This window comes from Camelina sativa, chromosome 6 (genome assembly GCF_030686135.1).
Source record: "Camelina sativa cultivar CO46 ecotype springtype chromosome 6, ASM3068613v1".
In the NCBI taxonomy this organism is placed as follows: Eukaryota; Viridiplantae; Streptophyta; class Magnoliopsida; order Brassicales; family Brassicaceae; genus Camelina; species Camelina sativa.
Genome location: NC_141885.1, coordinates 12780217 through 12800308, shown reverse-complemented (window position 1 = coordinate 12800308; position 20092 = coordinate 12780217). Strand labels below are relative to the sequence as shown.

Here is a 20092-nt window from a genome sequence, read left to right as displayed (position 1 = left end):
AATCTTTGCTACGAATTTGGAAATGTTGCCCAGCTTTCTGGGGAGCTGCCCGAATCTTAATTAAAACCCTCATCTTAGTACTGGTTTCTTGGTCTTGTGTGTTTACTTAATTAATTTCATTCATATACAAAATTATTTTATTACCACTCATCTTATACTTTTTGTTTATTTTGTGGTATTTTCAGGAGGTTGATGGTTCCACTAAGAAGAAAGAGGGAATTAGTTTCTCATATGTGCCTTGGTGTTTGTTGTCAAGCATGGAGAGTGTCGAGATTGTGTCTATCATCTTCATTGAACTCTTGAGATTCCGAAGATGCTCTAGCGCGTGTGGAGTACACGTTGTTGGACGATTCTGAAACTATGATTGTGGAGATTGTGTTTCAACACACTCAAAGCTTCGTCTCTCTTCTCTTGTGTTCATTTGGATTCATATAAAGTATAATATTGTGTGTCTCTGTAGATTTTGAACTTCTCTTAGAGATGCGTCTGATTCTAAAACTTGTTGAAACTATAATTCATAACATGGACCAACTTTTTGTTTAAAATCCTCTATTTCCAATTTCCCCTATATATATTTTACTAGTTATAAGAGATCACTTGAAGAAAAAGAAAACTAGTACTGATTTGTCAAATAATTAAATTAACTGCCCCAAAGGATATAATTAGAGACCGCACAAACTTGATCCAGCCCGGCCCGGTGGTCTCGAGAGTCTTGACTATAATTTAAGCCTAATGTTAGCTCTACTTATGAGAACTGAGAAGTGAGATTCGGCGGCTGTGGTGAAAAAAGAGTATAAATCAAGCCTTAATTTTCTTTTTGAAACATTAACAAATGGGAAAGGGAAACCTTATATTGGTAGTAGTATATTGCAGTTCATATGTAGAACTCGGTTGGGATATTAAATTTTAATTTTGATATTTATCCAGGTCAAACAGATGTTAAAAAAAAATGGGCCTAGAAAACATTTAACATTGCCCTTACAGTTTAAACTAACCGACACCAAAGGTAAAAAAAAAGTAAAGATAAAACCACAAAACTTGGCCAGATTTTTGGATAAGGGTTTGTCAAAAAATTGTTCTATCTCCAAAATGAATATTTTGTTCAAGATTTCTCATCTGTTGAACAACGTACGAGATGAAGCAAGTGGGATTGACTCGCAGATGGATAGCTTTGGACGCAGCTTTCAACAAATTCTCGATCATCTTCAACGTTCTCGTTACAATTTATATTTTTTTTTGTTCAAAATGCTCTCGTTATTGCAACGCTGGTTTTTCTTTTGAGGATGACATGGTCCATGGAGAGAATCTAAGTTCATCGATTTCGGAAACTTCGAGTTCTCGAAAGCAAATTTTCGTGTGGCGATGGGGATTTTAGCTCTGATGGTGCAGCTATGTATCAAGCTGGAAGTAATCCCTGGATTATAAACGACAAAGAGTTAGCCGTGATATATGGTTTCTTGACTCTGGCCTTATACCTCATGAACCTGTTCGCATTCGTAAGGGGGATTTTATTGCTATCAGTTTTTTCCTCCGAGTCTTCTTCTCTTGGTTTTTCGATTCGCCAAGTTCAGAAACGTAAAAGAATCTCAAGATTAGATTGCTTGGAGATGAAGATTCCAATATATATATGGTTAATACCTTTAGATTGTTAGGTTTATAGTCTTTTGTGGGTTTTTTCTTTCTATTAGGTGTTGTAACAAACGCTACGAATAATCTCAAGATTTATTAAATTGCTTGGAGATGAAGGTTCAAATTTGGGTTTTAGGTTTTCTTAAGTTGAATCTTTCGGTGATGATTTTTTTACTTGTAATTACTGCTAGTACTACTAGTTTTCTTTTGCTTTCGGAATTCAGAGTTTGTTCCAAAAATTGTACATTGAAACTATAGATTTTACAGTTCTCCATGTTGTTGGAGAACCTTTTTTTTTTTTTGACTTTGTACGTATATAAATTATACTGAATAGAAGCTATGTATGTTCTCGTATGAATCTCATCATTTCAGAAAATAAAATAGGTAAAAAGCTCGGTCATGTATATCATTACTATTTCAGTCTCATCTCTGTAGCTAATGCTCGATTTCAAGATACCTCGGTTACATTTGTATGTCGAACAAGACTTAATTATGGTAAGATGGAAAATCACCAAACACGAGTGCTAATGGAAGAGCAAATATTGGCCTCTGCTTAGCCATCAGTGTATTAGATTCTTTTCTTCACTAGTATCTTCTTGTCAAATTAGCTATTGTGCAAAAAGGATGTAATTAATTACAAACCTGAGTCCAGTGAGCCGGCCCTGAAACCTGAGTGCACCCTGATTAAGTTTGTGCACTACACATTTCCTAGCCCTGTCCAGCAAGTGGTAGGCTAGTTTTACTTCAAACGGGCAAGGAGAGGATGCGGATAATCCGTGTCGAATGTATGTGGAGTTCGACCCCATGATTCATAAGCTGTGGTGAAAAGAAAAAAAAAATCAAAGTATATCCATGTACACTAAGTTTGTCATGGATTGATATTGAGTTGTAATAGTTAAATCATTAAACTCATCAAAGTTTTTTGAGAAAACTAAACAAAACCAAAATATAACTCATCGTTATCACAAAATATATAACTCATCATTATCATCACACCATCTTTTATGATTCCAGATCATACATAACCAAAAAAATATAAAATATTGAACCAAAATCCTAAACGTTATTGGAAACACAAATATTGAACCAAAATCCTAAACCTAATTAATAAAGCCTAAAACGTTATGCTTAATAAAACCGACACCAAAACAAACTCGCCGATTCATCTTATATAATATGAGAAGGTTTTCTCCTAACTTTGCATAACACGATCACATTTGGCAGCGTATATTTTCGACACATGTCTTCACTTTTGAATTATTAAATTCTTTTAATTTATTTTTCTCAAAAGTACATAAATTATTTTCATATTCACTAAATATAAATGAGATTTCTATACTAAAAAATATATTGACATTTATGCAATATCCTTTTAATAATTATATATAGATATCATTTATCAATATTTTATATAATTAACATAACATTATAATTTTTCATAGGTATAATTTTTCAATACTTTATATAAGATTACCATAACATTATAATTTTGCAAATAAGAAAGAATTAAATATTAATATTATAAATTTAGACAAAATAAATTTCTGATAATTAAAGATTTAAATATTAATATCATAATTTTGTTAAAATATAACGTGATAGTTATTAAGTTCTTTACTAATTTCAAGCTATAAAAATATTATAATATTAATAATTATTTGTTGATAAAAAAATATAATATTTGTTTCACAGTTTTTGTCCCAAAATATTAAATCAATTTATTCTAAAATAATTTCAAGATATTAAAATATAATATTTAATTTTTCTTTAATAGTAATCATTAACACAATTTATTGCATATTATTTCTTGAAAATGTAAGTCCCGTGATGTATTAATTGCAATACAATTTGTGTTTTACAAAAAAAAAAAACAAACACAGACAAAACCTATGGTATATTTATTATTTGAAATGTAACCATCATCATCTTCTTCTTCTTCTGCTACTACTACTACTTCTTCTTCTTCTTCTTCTTCTTCTTCTTCTTCGTCCTGTTTCTTTTTGGATAAATTCAATTCGTCGACTTCATTACCCAATCCACGCAAAATCAAATGGCACTTCTCGTCTGATAACTTTCCACTATCCAACAGCTGCCTTAGAACATCCGCCATCTCCGACAGAGAGATCCCTAAAGCTTCAATCGATTTTTTAGGGATTCCAATCCAAACTTCTTCTTTTTTTATTTTTCTTCTTTTGTAATTAAATTATTACAGAATTGATTTTTTATTTTATTTTGTGCCTACATATTTATTTTGAAAATACATTATTCCCCATGTATTAATTGACAAGTTAATTTTTTGGAATCTTTTTTTGTAAATTTAATTCAGTTTTATGTAAATATTAGACTAGGATTGTTCATATCTATATTAATATTTTTAAATTACATTTGATAATCTACCTTTTTAGTTTATTTGCTTAATTACATAAAAGGTTTCACTTTTCTTTAATTTATATTTACATTATTTTTAATTCTTATCTAGTATATTTATTTAATAAAATTTGTGGCTTTTTTTCATATAATGTGATTTAAATTTTTTAAATAGACATATATTATTCAATCGATAAATAAAAAAGTATGTATACAATATTTTACATCTCTTGGAACAAATAGGATAATAGTTCAAAATCATACTATAAAAAAAAAACTAAAATGATCCCGAATAGGAAAGAGTTTAACAAAATACTCATTATTCTAATTTTAGCAGAGAGCATTATTTATCAAATTGTAACTCACATTTTTCTAAATATAATTTTTCATCACTTCTCTTCCTATAAATACTCATTATCTTATTTTCTTAGTCTGTCACTCTTTTATTCTCTCTCTCATCTTCTTCCACTATTCTCAAATCTCTTTTTTTATTGTTTTTTTTTATTTTGTGTTATTTTTGTTATTGTTGTTGTATGGGTAAAAAAAATCAAATCAAATATCATTGTAAAAGCTTAGTTTTAGAGTTTGTATGATATGTACATCTTATATTGTTTTTTAAAAAATGCTTTAAAAAAATTATCTCCATTGTCAATTTTATATTAACATCTTATAAGTCATTATTTTCATACTTTCTTACAATATTTACCACACAATAAAATCATAGAAGTTGAAATGATCCATATCTAATTATCTATTATGTCTCCGATTATCTCACATATTCATATATCATATTTAATAATATTTAAAGATCAATATAATTATCCATTTATAAAGTTTATTTTGTTTTGTAAAGTCTATCAACTCTATTATAAAATCTATTTTATTTTGTGATTCAATTGATAAATCTGCAAAAATCAATATAATATTTATTTTATTTATGATTTGAGGTTTTTGAAAACAAAAAGAACAAAAATAATATGAGCGTTGGGTAGACATAAAAAAAGATTTTTTTTTTTTATTTTTTTTTTTAATTGGATTCTTTTTTTGGTCTGTCGACAAAAGAGATTGCGTTGTTTAGTCTTTCTATTTTAAGTTATCATTTTTAAACATATTTTATTGTTTATCTATAATATGTTAGTTACTAATATCTAATTTAGATTATAATTTATATGGTACATGTATGTATATCGTACGATGATATTAATTTTTTTCACCGTTCCGTTGCTATTATTTGTCGTTGAAATTGTATTACAGGTTCTATAATCCGCTATGTTTATCAAATGATTCTTCATTTCTTCTGATACCATAACAAGAATAGAGAGCAAACTAAATAAACGACTGTATATTACTCATTAACTTAGAGAAAAGAGTATGTACAAGTGTATTTATACTATGTACTACCTGAATCTACATGATCTATCAACAAACTCTATACAGTATACTGTATCTGTACAAGTGGATATACAATGTCATCTAATACGATAGTTTTCTAGACATAACAGTTAATTAATAACCCTAACCGGCTCCGAACTATAAATAACAACATATTTTGCCTGTCAACCTTGGGCTTGGGATTATAGAATTAACATTCCTAGGGAAACCTATATTATATATAGTCTGCACTCTAACAAATTAATGATATTACGTTACTTTCATTGTTACGACTTTAATTTTGTTTACTACTATATATATAATTTTCTACGTAAGAATTCAAAATGAGTTGTCTTCCATGTAACATCGCCTCAAAAAATCACACTTTTTTTTTTTTTGTCTGGATAGGGTTTTTGGCAATTTTCCTGACATTATGGAGAAAATTACAAAGGCCGAAGAATACCTACCTCTTCCAGTAAGTATATATTATCATTAAGCAACTTTGCTTCAGGGATTAAGTAAAATTAATTAATCTGTGTCAAAAAGACTATTCTTTTGCTTTGTTTATACTATATAATGTATAATTAACAGTTTGATTATCGTAAAATCTAAAGAGGTTATCTACGAGTCTGATGAACTGTTTTCAGAAATAAAAAAGATTCGCAAGATCATTCCACTATCACTATTGATCAATATTCTGGAGGTACAACCTGAAGCTAAATTTGAGCTTTTCCGAGTGACAAATACAATACAGAAAGATACACCAACTGAGGAAAGTATTGATATAACCTATGCTCGCTTGAGAAAACACAGGGTACGCAATTATATGTACTAACTACTTAGAATTTAGTTAATAGCTTGCAACTTCTAATTGGTGATCAAATCTTATTATAATAATCAGTTTTTTTTTTTTTTGTCATTTCATATCGTTTTTTCCATGTTGATTAGGTAGTTCCAGATGAAACAAAGAAAGTGGACTGGAGTCCTTATTATGGTATCGTGCTAGATCAGGAAGACCACGGTATAGTCCAATTTTTCTCCTTTTTTCTTTAATAAATATTAATTTACAGATTTAATAATTACAAAAGGATTTGATAAAAATAATTAATATTTTTTTCAGACATATGTTGGGCTATAGTAGCAGCTGAATTGGTCAGGGCTATAAGATGGATTAGAAGACGTGAAAACGGAACGGCATACTCAATTCAAGAGCTTATTGATTTTGTGGATCAAGAGAAAGCAAAATTTGCCAAAAAGGGTCATTTTTGCTATACGCTAAGCATCATCAAAGCCTTGACATACATAGTCAAAATGGGAATCCAAAGGGAGGTAGATCGACCATTCGTTGGGTGTAGAGCAGTTACGCAATTCCGAATTTGGCTTTATTGGTGCTGCAAAGAAGGTCCCAACAATAGAAGAAGCACTTTTGCACTTGCAAAAACAACCACTAGGAGCCTTTTCCCATTTTCTTTCCGGATTACAAACAAATAAGAGAGGTACATACATACGCGCATGATCTCTTGTTTTTAATTTATGGAACGATTAAAACATTTCATTTGCAGCTTTATTTTTTGTGTATGTGTGTGTGTTAATCTAAAGGATTTGTGTGTGTTTTTATAGGAGATATATCAAGGGCCCATGTACAAGAGTTCAAGGTTTATGGGCATGCATGCAGTATCAGTGGCAAGAGCTGGAGTTGATGAAAAAACTGGAGAAAGTTATATGGTGGTGAGATCATCTCATGGCGAGAAAATAGGGGTAAAAGGTTACTTCAAAGTTTCAATAGATGTTTTGCTCCTCCGAACAAGCGAATAATGCCTCAATAAGAATGATGAGAGTTATTTCCAAACGCCCACACCACTACTAACGAGGTTTTGCTTTCCGGAACTTCTAGAGGAAAGCGAAGAGAAGAAAAAGAAAAAGAAGATCATCATGGATCATCTAGCAAAAAATTGAGAGAGGAGGTTAGATCTATTGAATAATAATAATACATAATTATATGATTCATTGTTTATGATTATACTCCTTTTGTATCCCATTTATAGTGTAGTGGAGCTGTTAGCTTGAGATAATTTATTATTCTGAAATGAGTTTTTTTTTTATGTTTGTAGGAAAGGATGCACTTCAAGCTAGAAGTGTTGGCGTGCTGGTCTAATTATTCTAATTTTGTTGTGTCCGATGCTAGCTTAAAAACACTTATATTTTGCAACTTCAATAGTTTGGTTACGGTCTTCTTGTTATCTTGTAATTTCTACTACTACGTGGATTTAATTATCGTGGGATTATGTTTTAGTTTTCTTTATAAATATAATGATAATGTTCTATTATAGAATGAAGAAATAAACAAGATGAATAACACTAGAGTTTAATGTAGTTTAGGAAAATGATTAAAAATGCTTAAACCAATAACAAATGAATTTACAAGAGTTTATAAAATCTCACATTGAATAACAGTAAATTCAAAATTTCTATTAAATTCTGTCAAAATCATTTGCCAATATCCCCCCCCCCCCCCCCCTAGTTTTCTTTATAAATATTATGCTTTTGGTTTTACTTTTTATGGATTTTCTTGTCATCTTTATTTTTTTCTTTCTTTTGGCATTAATGGCATTTCTATTATTTGAAGTTTGTGTGAGAAATATATATCCCGACCCAAAGTTATTTGTGACTAACAAATCTAAATGTTAAGTTTTATCTGTTTATTAATTTTGTTTTTTAGTGTTCAAGATTATATAATTGTATTTTGATTGTAAATTTTATAATTTAATTCGAGATATATCTTATAACAATTTATTTTTTAATATAATATTAACTTAATTAACTCTATTACTCTATTATTGATTGTGTTGATAAAATAATGTAACTATGTTTTATCTGTCTAGCACCGAATTAATGATATTTAAAATTTTTAAATGCTTAATTTTTTAAACTAAAGAATCGGAATAAACCAAATAAAATTTATATATTAGAATGTCTGATAAATTATGCTTTCTACTCATTCCTATTCGGGATCATTTTAGTTTTTTTTTTATAGTATGATTTTGAACTATTATCCTATTTGTTCCAAGAGATGTAGAATATTGTATACATACTTTTTTATTCATCGATTAAATAATATATGTCTATTTTAAAATATTAAATCACATCATATGAAAAAAAAGCCACAAATTTTATTAAATAAATATATTAGATAAAAATTAAAAATAATGTAAATATAAATTAAAGAAAAGTGAAACCTTTTATGTAATTAAGTAAATAAATTAAAAGGGTAGATTATCAAATGTAATTTAAAAATATTAATATAGATATGAACAATCCTAGTCTAATATTTACATAAAACTGTATTAAATTTACGAAAAAAATCCAAAAAAATTAACTTATCAATTAATACAAGGGGAATAATGTATTGTCAAAATAAATATGTAGGCACAAAATAAAATTAAAAAAAAAAAAATCAATTCTGTAATAATTTAATTACAAAAGAAGAAAAAACAAAAAAAAAAAAAAAAAAAAGAAGTTTGGAACCCCTAAAAAAATCGATCTCTGTCGGAGATGGCGGATGTTCTAAGGCAGCTGTTGGATAGTGGAAAGTTACCAGATGAGGAGTGCCACTTGATTCTGCGTGGATTGGGTAAACAAATCGACGAATTGAATTTATCCAAAAAGAAACAGGACGAAGAAGAAGAAGAAGAAGAAGTAGTAGTAGTAGAAGAAGAAGAAGAAGATGATGAAGACTGTGGAGTGCATTTCATCAAACACGAAGAAGGCTTTGACGTGTATTTCTCCAAAAAGAAAGAAGAAGAAGAAGAAAAAGTCGACGGATGGACATCTGAGGAAGAGGAAGAACCGGACGAAGAATACTGTCGCCAAGTCGACGAATCTATGGTACTCTTTCTTTCATATGTCTCTCTCTCTCTCTCTGCTTTTTTGATTTTGGGATTTGGGTTGTGTGTTTACGAAATTGGGCTGGCAGGGTTTCGATATTGATGGCAATGTTCGTATCCCAGCATATGGACTCTCACCAGTCTTTCTTGGTGATGATCGTAAACCAGGTAGCGAAGTCTCTCTTTATGGCCGTTTGGGTGTTCACTGCTTTAACTTTGAACAGGTTTGGTAGTAGATTCATTCATAACAACCTGGCAACTGTGGTTTCTGATTCATTTTTTTGTTTTTGTTGTAGGGGAGGAAGTTGCAGTATGTGCGCATTCCCAAATATAATATCCAACTTCCTTACGCTATGTCTTACCATATAACCGTCGAGGTGAAGGATCTTGCTGATGATGATGATTCACCTGATCACACTTTTCAGACCTTGGCCACCAGATTTTTCTCTAAGTACGGAGAAGACTTGAGAGTCTCTACTGTATTTTGCAGAATCAAACCCGACACACCTGGTAAACTCTCTATTTTAGTAATTCTCTCTATTCACAAAAAGTATGGTATGCTTTGGGATATATACAAACCAGTTTTTAAATGTTTCTTCGTAACACTCTAGTAGCGGAAGAACATATCTCTTTGCTGGATAACCATGCAGTTGATAAGTTTTACAAAGGTTGTATGCCCAACTTTGTCTCTGAAGCAGGAGCTGATGATGATGATGATAAGCTGAGGTTCTACGAGGTGGTTTTACATGTTTCTTCTTCTATATATGTGTTTGAATGAAACCGAAATTGTTTCAAGAGATTCTCTTGTGTTTTGACAGGTTCAGGAGCATTGGATGTATGATTGGCTACTTCTATATACTGAATTTGCGCTTTTCTGTTTTTGGAGAGATAATGAGGTACATACTTGAAAGTAGTGGGAAATTTTATAGCATGTTTGCGTTTTAGTCTTTTATAATCTTCCGCAACTTTTTTCAACTTTAGTAAGCTTTTTTTTCTTTATTTTTTTTGCAGGACGGAGGATTTGAGTCTTGTTTGCCTGTGGAGATCAAGAAGATTGTTGTGGAAACTTGTGAAACTCATACAGAGCCACGTCTTAAGCTCAAGTCGAGTAATGCCATCTTTCACATAAACTTCAGCGCCAAGAGTCGCCTCTACAAATCCGTTGTAAGGAGAACCATGGATGGGATTTCCGGGCATATGGTTCTCGAAATTAATAGGTGGGTGAACGATCAGCCAAGCTCTACTTGAACCGCTTAATTTACTACCAGCGAAAATATATCTGTTAACTTAGTTATGCTTATGCCATTAGAAATGGATGTACTTTGTTTTTCACCTCAGCTAATCTTATGAAGGTGTGTGTCTGTACACTCGTTGACATTATATTATGTATTTAATTGTCTTTAAGTTTATTGTTTTAGGAGCACTTCTTGATGACCAAATTTGTTATATCGTGTTCTTCTTCTTTTCTATAACACTTTGTTAATAGCTCTTTATATACAACTACACGTTTTTAAATGACGTTTAGTTTATTATAGGACTTAAGTAATTATGGATTGCCATCTATGTTCATTTTAAGGACTCCATGCATGTGTTTTAACATGATCATCTACAACATACTCTGCTTTTATTTATCATATTTTGAAGATTTTGACAAGTATGTCATGTTTTGAGATCCGATTCTACGAGGTAAAGGCATCTACAACATACTCTGTTTTTTTTTATGTGTTTGCTCTGCTTAAGGTTTATGCTCTGCGTAAGGTTTATGCTCTTCTTCAGTTTGTAACCGTACGTTGTTATGCTTCACAGGTTCAGGGGCATGACATTATGTGATAAAGATTGGCTTAATTTCTTAGGTATACCGTACCGACTTGCCACTTTTCTGCTTATGGAGATATATTTGACATTAATGAATTTGACAAATCAGTATTTGCATTTGCTTTCATGCGATCAATGTCTATAATCAGTATCGTTTCAATGTATTTTTGAAACAAACTTTGGATTCGAAAAGCAAAACCAGACTTTGTGCCAAATTCACAGCAATAACTAATAACATGATACGCCCAAAATTCGAGGATCACTCAGCCGGACTAAAAAGGATAGAAACTCGCCAAGGTGCAAGATGCAACAAGGGAGATTTGATGGATTGAGGGGTCGCACAGCAGTTGCGGAAGGCTGCTGATATTCCCAACTCCAATCACTGCTAGATATGACACACTAGTCCAGCAAAAGGAGGCTGTTGCTTGGATATTACACACCAAGAAACAGAGAAATGTTCTAGACAAAGAACAAAAAGATAGACTATTAAAATGAAAAGAAAAATTGGTGATTATTCTCAAATGAGATTACATGAGTTTATATAGAGATAGAAAACTTGGTCACAAAGCCAAGTATTATTCTTGAAACTAAAACACAATAAAGATAGATAGTTGAATGAAGATTCAACTCTTTGAAGTTTGTCTTCCCAAGGTGTCCTTCCCAAGGTGAGTTGAACTCCATTTTCGTCATCCCTCTTTGACCACAAAATAAAGTGATTATTTTGGGCTTTCTTGGACTTGAATTAGGCTCAAAGTGGGTTGGACTTGATAGGTATCATCCCCAATAGTATCTCCCATGCTCTCTTTGGGCATAAGCTCTTGAACTGACCCATAAAGGGTTTCCTTGATCTTTTCTCTCTTTGACTCTTTGGTCCAACTTGCTGATGAGAAACAACATGGACTGTACCATTTCTTCACATTGGGCTTAGTAGAAACACCTCCTGGTTGCCAAACATAATTCTGGAAGCACCTAAATGATGAGGCCATCGACCTAAGCTTATCTGAGACCGAAGAGGATGTCAACATACCTACTATGAGGAACACACCACGAACGAGGTCAGGGACGAGGAGCATAAGAGAGGAGTTTAACAAGTCAATAGAGAGCTTAATCACTCTCATAGAGCATGAAGCTCTCAAAGGAAAGCTACTCACCAAGGAGATCACCCGGGAAACCCCATTCGGACCAGAAAGCGAGTCAAGTGTTTCAAAGACTCAAGAAGTGGAGATTGATCATGAAGAAACCGGAATCATCGAAGAGAATCAAGGAGACGCTTACTTGCATCTCAAGACTCAACCTACATCCTTTTTGCAAGTTTTGCAAGGAACGAGGGAATCAACTTTGTTCACCATTACCAAAACGTCTTCGTACGAGCTGGGGCTTACACACACCTAGGAGAACCTCAAAATGTGTCACGTGCTAATGGAATTAAGGTAAGCATTTGAGTTTAATTTTATTAACAAGTCTCCTTTTATGTTTTATTTGCAGGAATTTCCATTAGTTTAAGTTCTTTCTTTTTAGTCCTCAATAAGACTTGTAATTTGCAAGTTTAGCACTTTCCTTTTCTGTAATAAAGACCCTCGAAGGTCACAGCTGAAGAGCATATTAATAAGGCTCCCCTGCAGCTTTTGTAACACACGTTTTTGCTTATGAAATAAAAACCTAGTTTTCTTACAAGAGAACTCACAGCCGCCCTAGAACCTTGTGTGTGATTCCTTGTGTTCTCGAGCATCCAGACTTATCACAGCTTCAATCCATCAGTTGTGTGGCATCTAACGATCCATTGTTATCTTTGTTCATTGACCATCTCGTCGGAATCCCCAAAGAGTGCCGTACGGCCAGTTGGTGATTCTCCATCAGTCCATCCTTGTAGGATCTGCAAATCTTGATCCTATATCATCTGGTATCAGAGCTAAAAGCTCCAAATCAGGTGTATTTATCCTTCTCATTTCTATTCATACTGCATCCTTGTTCATCGTTGCTTCAGCCTTAAAAAAAAAAAAAAGTATTGTTCATCATTGTTTATGCTTTACTCTGTTCCTGCTTGTTTTTGTTTCAATTTAAAAAAAAAAAAAATTACTTTTGTTGTTCATCGTTGAGTTACATTGCTGATTTGTCGGTCTTGTTTTATTTACAAAAAAAATATATATATATTATTCATTGTTGACGAGGTTGTGCTTCGTTCGCTCCGTAATTGACGTGTCGTCTTTGTTTGCATTGTGTCAGCTCATTTTTCTTTGGTTAATTCCTTTCACTTGTTTACTGCACTACTGAGTTGAACTTGCTTCTGTTTCGTTTCAGCCATTAGTTTCGTTTCCTTTGTTACGTGCACTTGTTTGTTGTGTCTTTAGTTGCAGGTTCGGTTCGAGCTTTTGGTCAAGGACTACTTCTCTGCCTTGGCTATCTCAACACGTTCCTCATTACAAATAAATCATTCAATACTTTTTTCAGTTCTATTAAAAAAAAAAAAAAAGGATATTGGTTAATTATATTTAAATTACGTTTGTTTGCTAGCAAATTTTTGTTTGTGCAAGAGACAGGAGAGAATACGACCATGGGAGAGCAAGGAGAGTTCAACATGGCTAAGCTATTAGTTAACATTCAAGCTCAGCTCCAAACTTTAGGAGAACGAATGGCAAGGATCGAACAACCTCAGCCCGCACCTGTAGCACCTGTCCGCGGAACAATCCTACGACGGGAAAATCATGAAGACGTCGACTTGTATGATTCAGAGGAAGATCCACCAGATCAAACCCAGCGTCAGAAACAGAGGAGACAACACCATCGTGATAGAGGTCATGATGAAAGATACACGAAAGAGGGAGGCAAAGATGTAAAGCTCACTGCCCCAACCTTTGCTGGAAAGATGAATCCAGATGCATATCTTGACTGGGAGAGACGTATGGAGTATGTTTTTGAGTACTATAAGTATTCAGACCAGAGGAAGGTGTCTCTAGCTGCTGCCCAACTCACTGACAATGCACTAGCTTGGTGGGATAGGGATGTTTCCGAAAGAAAACGACATAGACATGTACCACTCAACACATGGGAAGACATGAGGTTTCAGCTACGGAGAAGATATGTACCAGTGTACTATCACCGAGACTTGCAGAAGAAGTTTTGTAGGCTCACCCAAGGTGGCAGGTTCGTGGAAGAATACTTTGAGGAGTTTGAATCTCTTAAGAACCGACTGGAGGTTGAAGAATCCGAAGAGAACTTAATGGCGCAGTTCATCGATGGGCTTAGTGACCGGATTGCTAGGAAGGTGGAGAGACAAACCTACCATGACCTAGATGAGTTACTACATTTAGCGGTTCAGGCCGAGCAGCACATCAAGAGAAAGACTACGTCCACAATTCGTAACAAGCCTTCATGGACACCGCAACTACAAAAATCTTTAGACAAAGGAAAGTCTATCGAAGTGGACCAAAGGTTCAAAAAGACTCCACCAGAAACATCTAAAGGCACCAAACCTGATCAAGGTAAGTCTTCTAATCAACGAGCTCGTGATATTACTTATTTTAAATGTCAGGGAAAAGGACATTACGCGAGAGAATGCCCAAACCAACGAGTAATGATCATAAAATCCAATGGCGAATACGAGTCTCAAGATGAAGGTGAGGAAGAGCGAGTAGAATCCGAGGAGGACATCGTGGACTATCCAGACACCAGAGAGTTGTTAGTGATAAGAAGAGCACCCAGCGTCCTCTTTGAGCCGGAGACAATGCAGAGGGAAAACATCTTCCACTCTCGTTGCACGATTGACTCCAAGGTATGTAGTTTAATAATAGATGGTGGTTCGTGCACTAATATGGCCAGTAAGTATTTGGTTGAGAAATTAGGTTTACCAAGGACAAAGCACCCTCGACCATATCGTCTCAAGTGGTTAAATGATGAGACGGAGCTCAAGATTTCTGAGCAAGTCACCATACCGTTTAGCATTGGAAAGTATGCGGACCAAGTAGTTTGTGATGTGGTGCCTATGCAAGCCTGACATCTTCTCCTTGGGCGGCCATGGCAGTTTGACAAAGAGACGTTACACAACGGTCGTACAAACTACTACAGCTTCATACACAACAACAAGAAGCACAATTTAGCACCCCTCACTCCACAAGAAGTACATGAGATGAACAAAACAATGTCCAAAGGGACCAAGGTAAGTAAGACTAACCTTTACATAACTCCAACTATTGTTGCTAAATCTTTAGAGTCAAAAGAAGCGGTGCTACTAATGATCTTCAAGGAAAGTTTAGTTTCAAGTCTAGAACAACCTCATTTTCCAGCCGAAATTAAGGATCTAATGGAGAAGTTCGCCGACGTGTTTCCCGAAGAGATACCAGCCGATCTACCACCTGTGCGGGGAATAGAACATCAGATTGATTTAGTTCCTGGAGTACCTTTACCGAACCGAGCTGCATATAGAGTCAATCCCGAGGAAGCTAAGGAGTTAGAGAAGCAAGTGCAAGACTTAATGTCAAAGGGCTACATCCGAGAGAGTTTGAGTCCTTGTGCGGTACCAGTGCTTCTAGTGCCTAAGAAAGATGGAACATGGAGGATGTGCGTAGACTGTCGAGCAATCAACAATATCACCATCAAATATAGACATCCTATCCCTAGACTTGATGATATGCTAGATGAGCTTAGCGGAGCGACAATTTTCTCAAAAATAGATCTAAGAAGTGGATACCATCAAGTAAGAATGAAGGAAAGGGACGAATGGAAGACCGCGTTTAAGACTAAGCAAGGCCTATACGAGTGGCTAGTCATGCCATTTGGGCTCACAAACGCACCTAGCACCTTCATGAGGCTTATGAACCAAGTTCTACGGCCTTATATCTGTAAGTTCGTAGTAGTATATTTTGACGATATACTAATTTATAGCACTTGTCTGGATGATCATCTTAAGCACCTGACACAGGTTTTGGAGACCCTACGGAGAGAGCACTTATATGCTAATCTTAAGAAATGTTCTTTTTGCACTGATCAAGTTGTGTTTTTAGGATTTGTTGTAAGTTCTCAGGGATTAAAGGTTGATGAAGAGAAGATCAAAGCAATTCAAGACTGGCCGACGCCAACGACAATCGGGCATGTTCAGAGTTTCCATGGCCTCGCTAGCTTCTATCGAAATTTTGTGAAAGATTTCAGCACCATCGCTGCACCATTTACTTCGGTGATTAAGAAAGACGTGGCGTTTAGATGGGAACAAGCACAAGAAGATGCATTCAACAAGCTCAAAGACAGCTTGATCCATGCACCCGTTTTGGTACTCCCAAACTTTGAGAAAACATTTGAAATTGAATGTGACGCCTCTGGTACAGGTGTAGGTGCAGTTTTAACTCAAGGAGGAAAGCCGGTGGCCTATTCAGTGAGAAACTTAATGGAGCTACACTTAAATATCCCACCTATGACAAAGAACTCTATGCATTGGTAAGATCTCTAGAGACTTGGCAACATTATTTATTGTCAAAAGAGTTTGTTATTCATACAGATCATGAGACGCTTAAGCACCTAAGAGGCCAGACTACGCTCAAAAGAAGACATGCAAAATGGCTTGAGTTCGTTGAGACTTTCCCATATATTATTAAGTACAAGAAGGGAAAAGAAAACATTGTGGCTAATGCCTTGTCAAGGAGGCACACTTTGATCAGTGTGATGGACGCTAAGGTGATGGGATTTGAGCACATAAAAGAAACATATCAGGCTGATCCAGACTTCCATGAAGCTTATAAGGAGACAAGCAAAGCCGCATATGGAGCGTACTATCAACATGATGGGTGTCTATTCAAGGATAAGAGACTTTGCATTCCCCAAGGATCGATGAGAGAATTGCTAATAAGAGAAGCGCATGGAGGCGGACTTATGGGACATTTTGGAAGAGACAAAACTTTGGGTGTACTTATGGATCACTTCTATTGGCCACATTTGAAGAGAGACGTAGAAAGGTTATGTGCAAAGTGCATCACTTGTTTGAAAGCGAAATCCAGGTCACATCCCCACGGTCTATATATGCATTTGCCTATTCCTAACCTACCATGGGTAGATATTTCTATGGATTTTGTTCTAGGGTTGCCCAAGATCAATCATAAAGACTCTATATTCGTCGTAGTGGACCGGTTCTCAAAGATGGCTCATTTCATTCCATGCAATAAGACGAATGATGCGACTCAGACAGCCAATCTTTTCTTTAAGGAAGTTGTACGTCTTCATGGAGTTCCTAGGACGATTGTATCAGATCGAGATACAAAGTTCTTGAGTCATTTATGGAAGACCTTGTGGAGGAAGCTAGGGACTAAGCTACTCTTCTCCACCACTTGTCACCCACAGACCGATGGTCAAACAGAGGTAGTTAACCGTACTATCTCCACCCTCTTGAGAGCTACGGTGGGTAAGAATCTCCGAAACTGGTTATCTTGTTTACCATACATTGAATTTGCTTATAATCATGCTAAGCATTCTTCTACTAAATTTTCTCCTTTTGAGGTCGTTTACGGTTTCAACCCCGAGACACCAATGAATCTTTCACCGTTGCCACAAGCTGTTTATTCTAGTATAGAAGGAGAGACGAGGGCCGAGTTCATCAATAAACTTCACCAAAGGGTCAAAGAAAACCTCGAGAATAAAAATGAAAAGAATAAACAACATGCTGACAAGAACCGCAAGGAAATTACATTTGAACCTGGAGATTGGGTCTGGTTACACATGAGAAAAGAAAGATTCCCAAAAGAAACAAAATCCAAGCTCTCCCCGAGGGGAGATGGACCATTTCGGGTTCTAGAGAAAATCAATGACAACGCCTATAAGCTGGAGCTTCCAGGTGAGTTAACTATCTCTCCTACCTTTAATGTTGCTGATTTATCTCCGTTCACTGCAGATAATCCCGTTCTGGGGTCAGAACTTTCTCAAGAGGGAGGGAATGATGAGGCCATCGACCTAAGCTTATCCGAGACTGAAGAGGATGTCAACATACCTACTATAAGAAACACACCACGAACGAGGTCAGGGACGAGGAGCATAAGAGAGGAGTTTAACAAGTCAATAGAGAGCTTAATCACTCTCATAGAGCATGAAGCTCTCAAAGGAAAGCTACTCACCAAGGAGATCACCCGGGAAACCCCATTCGGACCAGAAAGCGAGTCAAGTGTTTCAAAGACTCAAGAAGTGGAGATTGATCATGAAGAAACCGGAATCATCGAAGAGAATCAAGGAGACGCTTACTTGCATCTCAAGACTCAACCTACATCCTTTTTGCAAGTTTTGCAAGGAACGAGGGAATCAACTTTGTTCACCATTACCAAAACGTCTTCGTACGAGCTGGGGCTTACACACACCTAGGAGAACCTCAAAATGTGTCACGTGCTAATGGAATTAAGGTAAGCATTTGAGTTTAATTTTATTAACAAGTCTCCTTTTATGTTTTATTTGCAGGAATTTCCATTAGTTTAAGTTCTTTCTTTTTAGTCCTCAATAAGACTTGTAATTTGCAAGTTTAGCACTTTCCTTTTCTGTAATAAAGACCCTCGAAGGTCACAGCTGAAGAGCATATTAATAAGGCTCCCCTGCAGCTTTTGTAACACACGTTTTTGCTTATGAAATAAAAACCTAGTTTTCTTACAAGAGAACTCACAGCCGCCCTAGAACCTTGTGTGTGATTCCTTGTGTTCTCGAGCATCCAGACTTATCACAGCTTCAATCCATCAGTTGTGTGGCATCTAACGATCCATTGTTATCTTTGTTCATCGACCATCTCGTCGGAATCCCCAAAGAGTGCCGTACGGCCAGTTGGTGATTCTCCATCAGTCCATCCTTGTAGGATCTGCAAATCTTGATCCTATATCACTAAACCAACTGGACCTAAAATTCTTCATGTGAAGAACTAGGTTGACCTCCTTTGGCAAATGAAGCGTAACTTTGTGGTTTGTTGGCCAGATCTTGTGTTCTTGGGCTTGTTGGAAACATAAGAGATCCATTAATATCCTCCAACCGATTTTGTGTCGAAATTGATGCTGAGTTAGTCTGTGTAACACGATATTTGGCTCAGACGCGAAACTGGGACTGGGGCAGATCCACTGATTTGAAATATCCATATCTTTCAAGTATGAACTGCTTTTAATGTGCTTACAATTCTCAGTGATTCTAGGATGGATCAAGATTCCAGAACAGTTTGTTTCATACCTTGAATCCTTCGGACTTGGTCGGAATCCTCCGTTGAATGCTCGTAGGTCCAAATCGCGTAGTCATGAGTTCACCTGATTTGTAAAATGAATAACTCCTTCATTTGAACTCTGATTGGACTTATTCCACTTCGAGATATGCTGCAAATGAGGTAAGAATGTATCCCAAATAGTCGTTTGGCTGGAAGAATTGATCTTTGATTTCGTTCGTGTTGAGCAAGACTCAAGCGTCGTCTTGGATGGTCTCATGATCACATCATACCCCTCCTCTTGAAAAAGTTTCGTCCTCGAAACTGTAAGGCCATGGGTTAGAGAGTAATGAAGTGATTATGGTGGCTTCTCTTCAAGAGAATATATGAGTCCATATTGTTGACCCTGAGACAGAAGTGTACTCCATTCCGTGAGACCTTCCTTTGTGGTTTCCTCACTTTGATGTTTGTTGACTTCTTTGTGATCTGGTTCGTCGGCTTCCGTTTGCTCACTCAGTGAATTTGTTATTTCCAACAGATTCTTCTGAACCAGCAGCTGCTTATGATCCTTTGGTGATGGTAACAAATTAAATACAACTTGCTCTTCCTTAGAAACAAGAGACATCCTTTCTCGTTGGTAACTTTGCGTGACAGTAGACGCTCCATCAGTTGGTCATGGTGATGGTGGGGAACAAATCGCTTCCTTAACATAGACTTCAATTCTGCCCAAGTCTCAATGGGATGTTCTCCATTTCTCCTCCTGCTTACCACCAATTGATCCCACCAAGTAATAGCATAATCACAAAATCCAGTGGCTACAACTCGTACCTTCTTCATCTCGCAATAGTTTTGACAACTAAAAATTGACTCAATCTTTTTCTCCCACTCA

At 35.3% G+C, this 20092-nt stretch overlaps 2 protein-coding genes and 1 pseudogene across 8 annotated transcripts; all 3 read left to right on the top strand.

The window, feature by feature from the left end:
- Positions 1-1380: 1380 nt before the first annotated feature.
- On the top strand, positions 1381-7522 carry LOC104698846 (uncharacterized). The gene is made up of 6 exons (XM_010414234.1): positions 1381-1407; positions 5984-6181; positions 6316-6388; positions 6488-6726; positions 6988-7132; positions 7479-7522. Exons 1-6 carry the CDS (start codon positions 1381-1383, stop codon positions 7520-7522), a joined length of 726 nt encoding a protein of 241 aa, XP_010412536.1.
- A 1317-nt stretch (positions 7523-8839) lies between these two features.
- Positions 8840-10690, top strand: LOC104790723 (UPF0725 protein At3g44770). 6 transcript variants are annotated; one of them, XM_087452946.1, is made up of 6 exons: positions 8840-9252; positions 9341-9419; positions 9548-9761; positions 9866-9987; positions 10070-10147; positions 10263-10690. In XM_087452946.1, exons 1-6 carry the CDS (start codon positions 9092-9094, stop codon positions 10497-10499), a joined length of 891 nt encoding a protein of 296 aa, XP_087309072.1. In that variant the 5' UTR covers positions 8840-9091; the 3' UTR covers positions 10500-10690. The 6 variants fall into 6 exon arrangements, with proteins under 6 accessions (XP_087309072.1, XP_087309071.1, XP_010514803.1 ...); XM_087452945.1 differs by having other exon boundaries at positions 9863-9987; XM_010516501.2 differs by having other exon boundaries at positions 8873-9252; positions 9341-9475; positions 9950-9987.
- Positions 10691-12704: 2014 nt separating this feature from the next.
- LOC147942506 (uncharacterized) lies at positions 12705-18674 on the top strand (annotated as a pseudogene). The gene has a single exon (XR_015558963.1). The product of XR_015558963.1 is annotated as an uncharacterized LOC147942506 (transcript).
- The last annotated feature ends 1418 nt before the right edge of the window (positions 18675-20092 follow it).

Excerpts from the sequence above, each read along its gene's own strand:
- LOC104790723 (XM_010516499.2), top strand. The coding sequence starts at position 8,920 with ATGGCGGATGTTCTAAGGCAGCTGTTGGATAGTGGAAAGTTACCAGAT. Across the intron at positions 9,253-9,340 it reads GCCAAGTCGACGAATCTATG|GGTTTCGATATTGATGGCAA; the intron begins GTACTCTTTCTT and ends TTGGGCTGGCAG. Across the intron at positions 9,476-9,547 it reads ACTGCTTTAACTTTGAACAG|GGGAGGAAGTTGCAGTATGT; the intron begins GTTTGGTAGTAG and ends TTTTTGTTGTAG.
- LOC104698846 (XM_010414234.1), top strand. The coding sequence starts at position 1,381 with ATGGTGCAGCTATGTATCAAGCTGGAA. Across the intron at positions 6,182-6,315 it reads CTCGCTTGAGAAAACACAGG|GTAGTTCCAGATGAAACAAA; the intron begins GTACGCAATTAT and ends CATGTTGATTAG. Across the intron at positions 7,133-7,478 it reads CGAGAAAATAGGGGTAAAAG|GAAAGGATGCACTTCAAGCT; the intron begins GTTACTTCAAAG and ends TTATGTTTGTAG.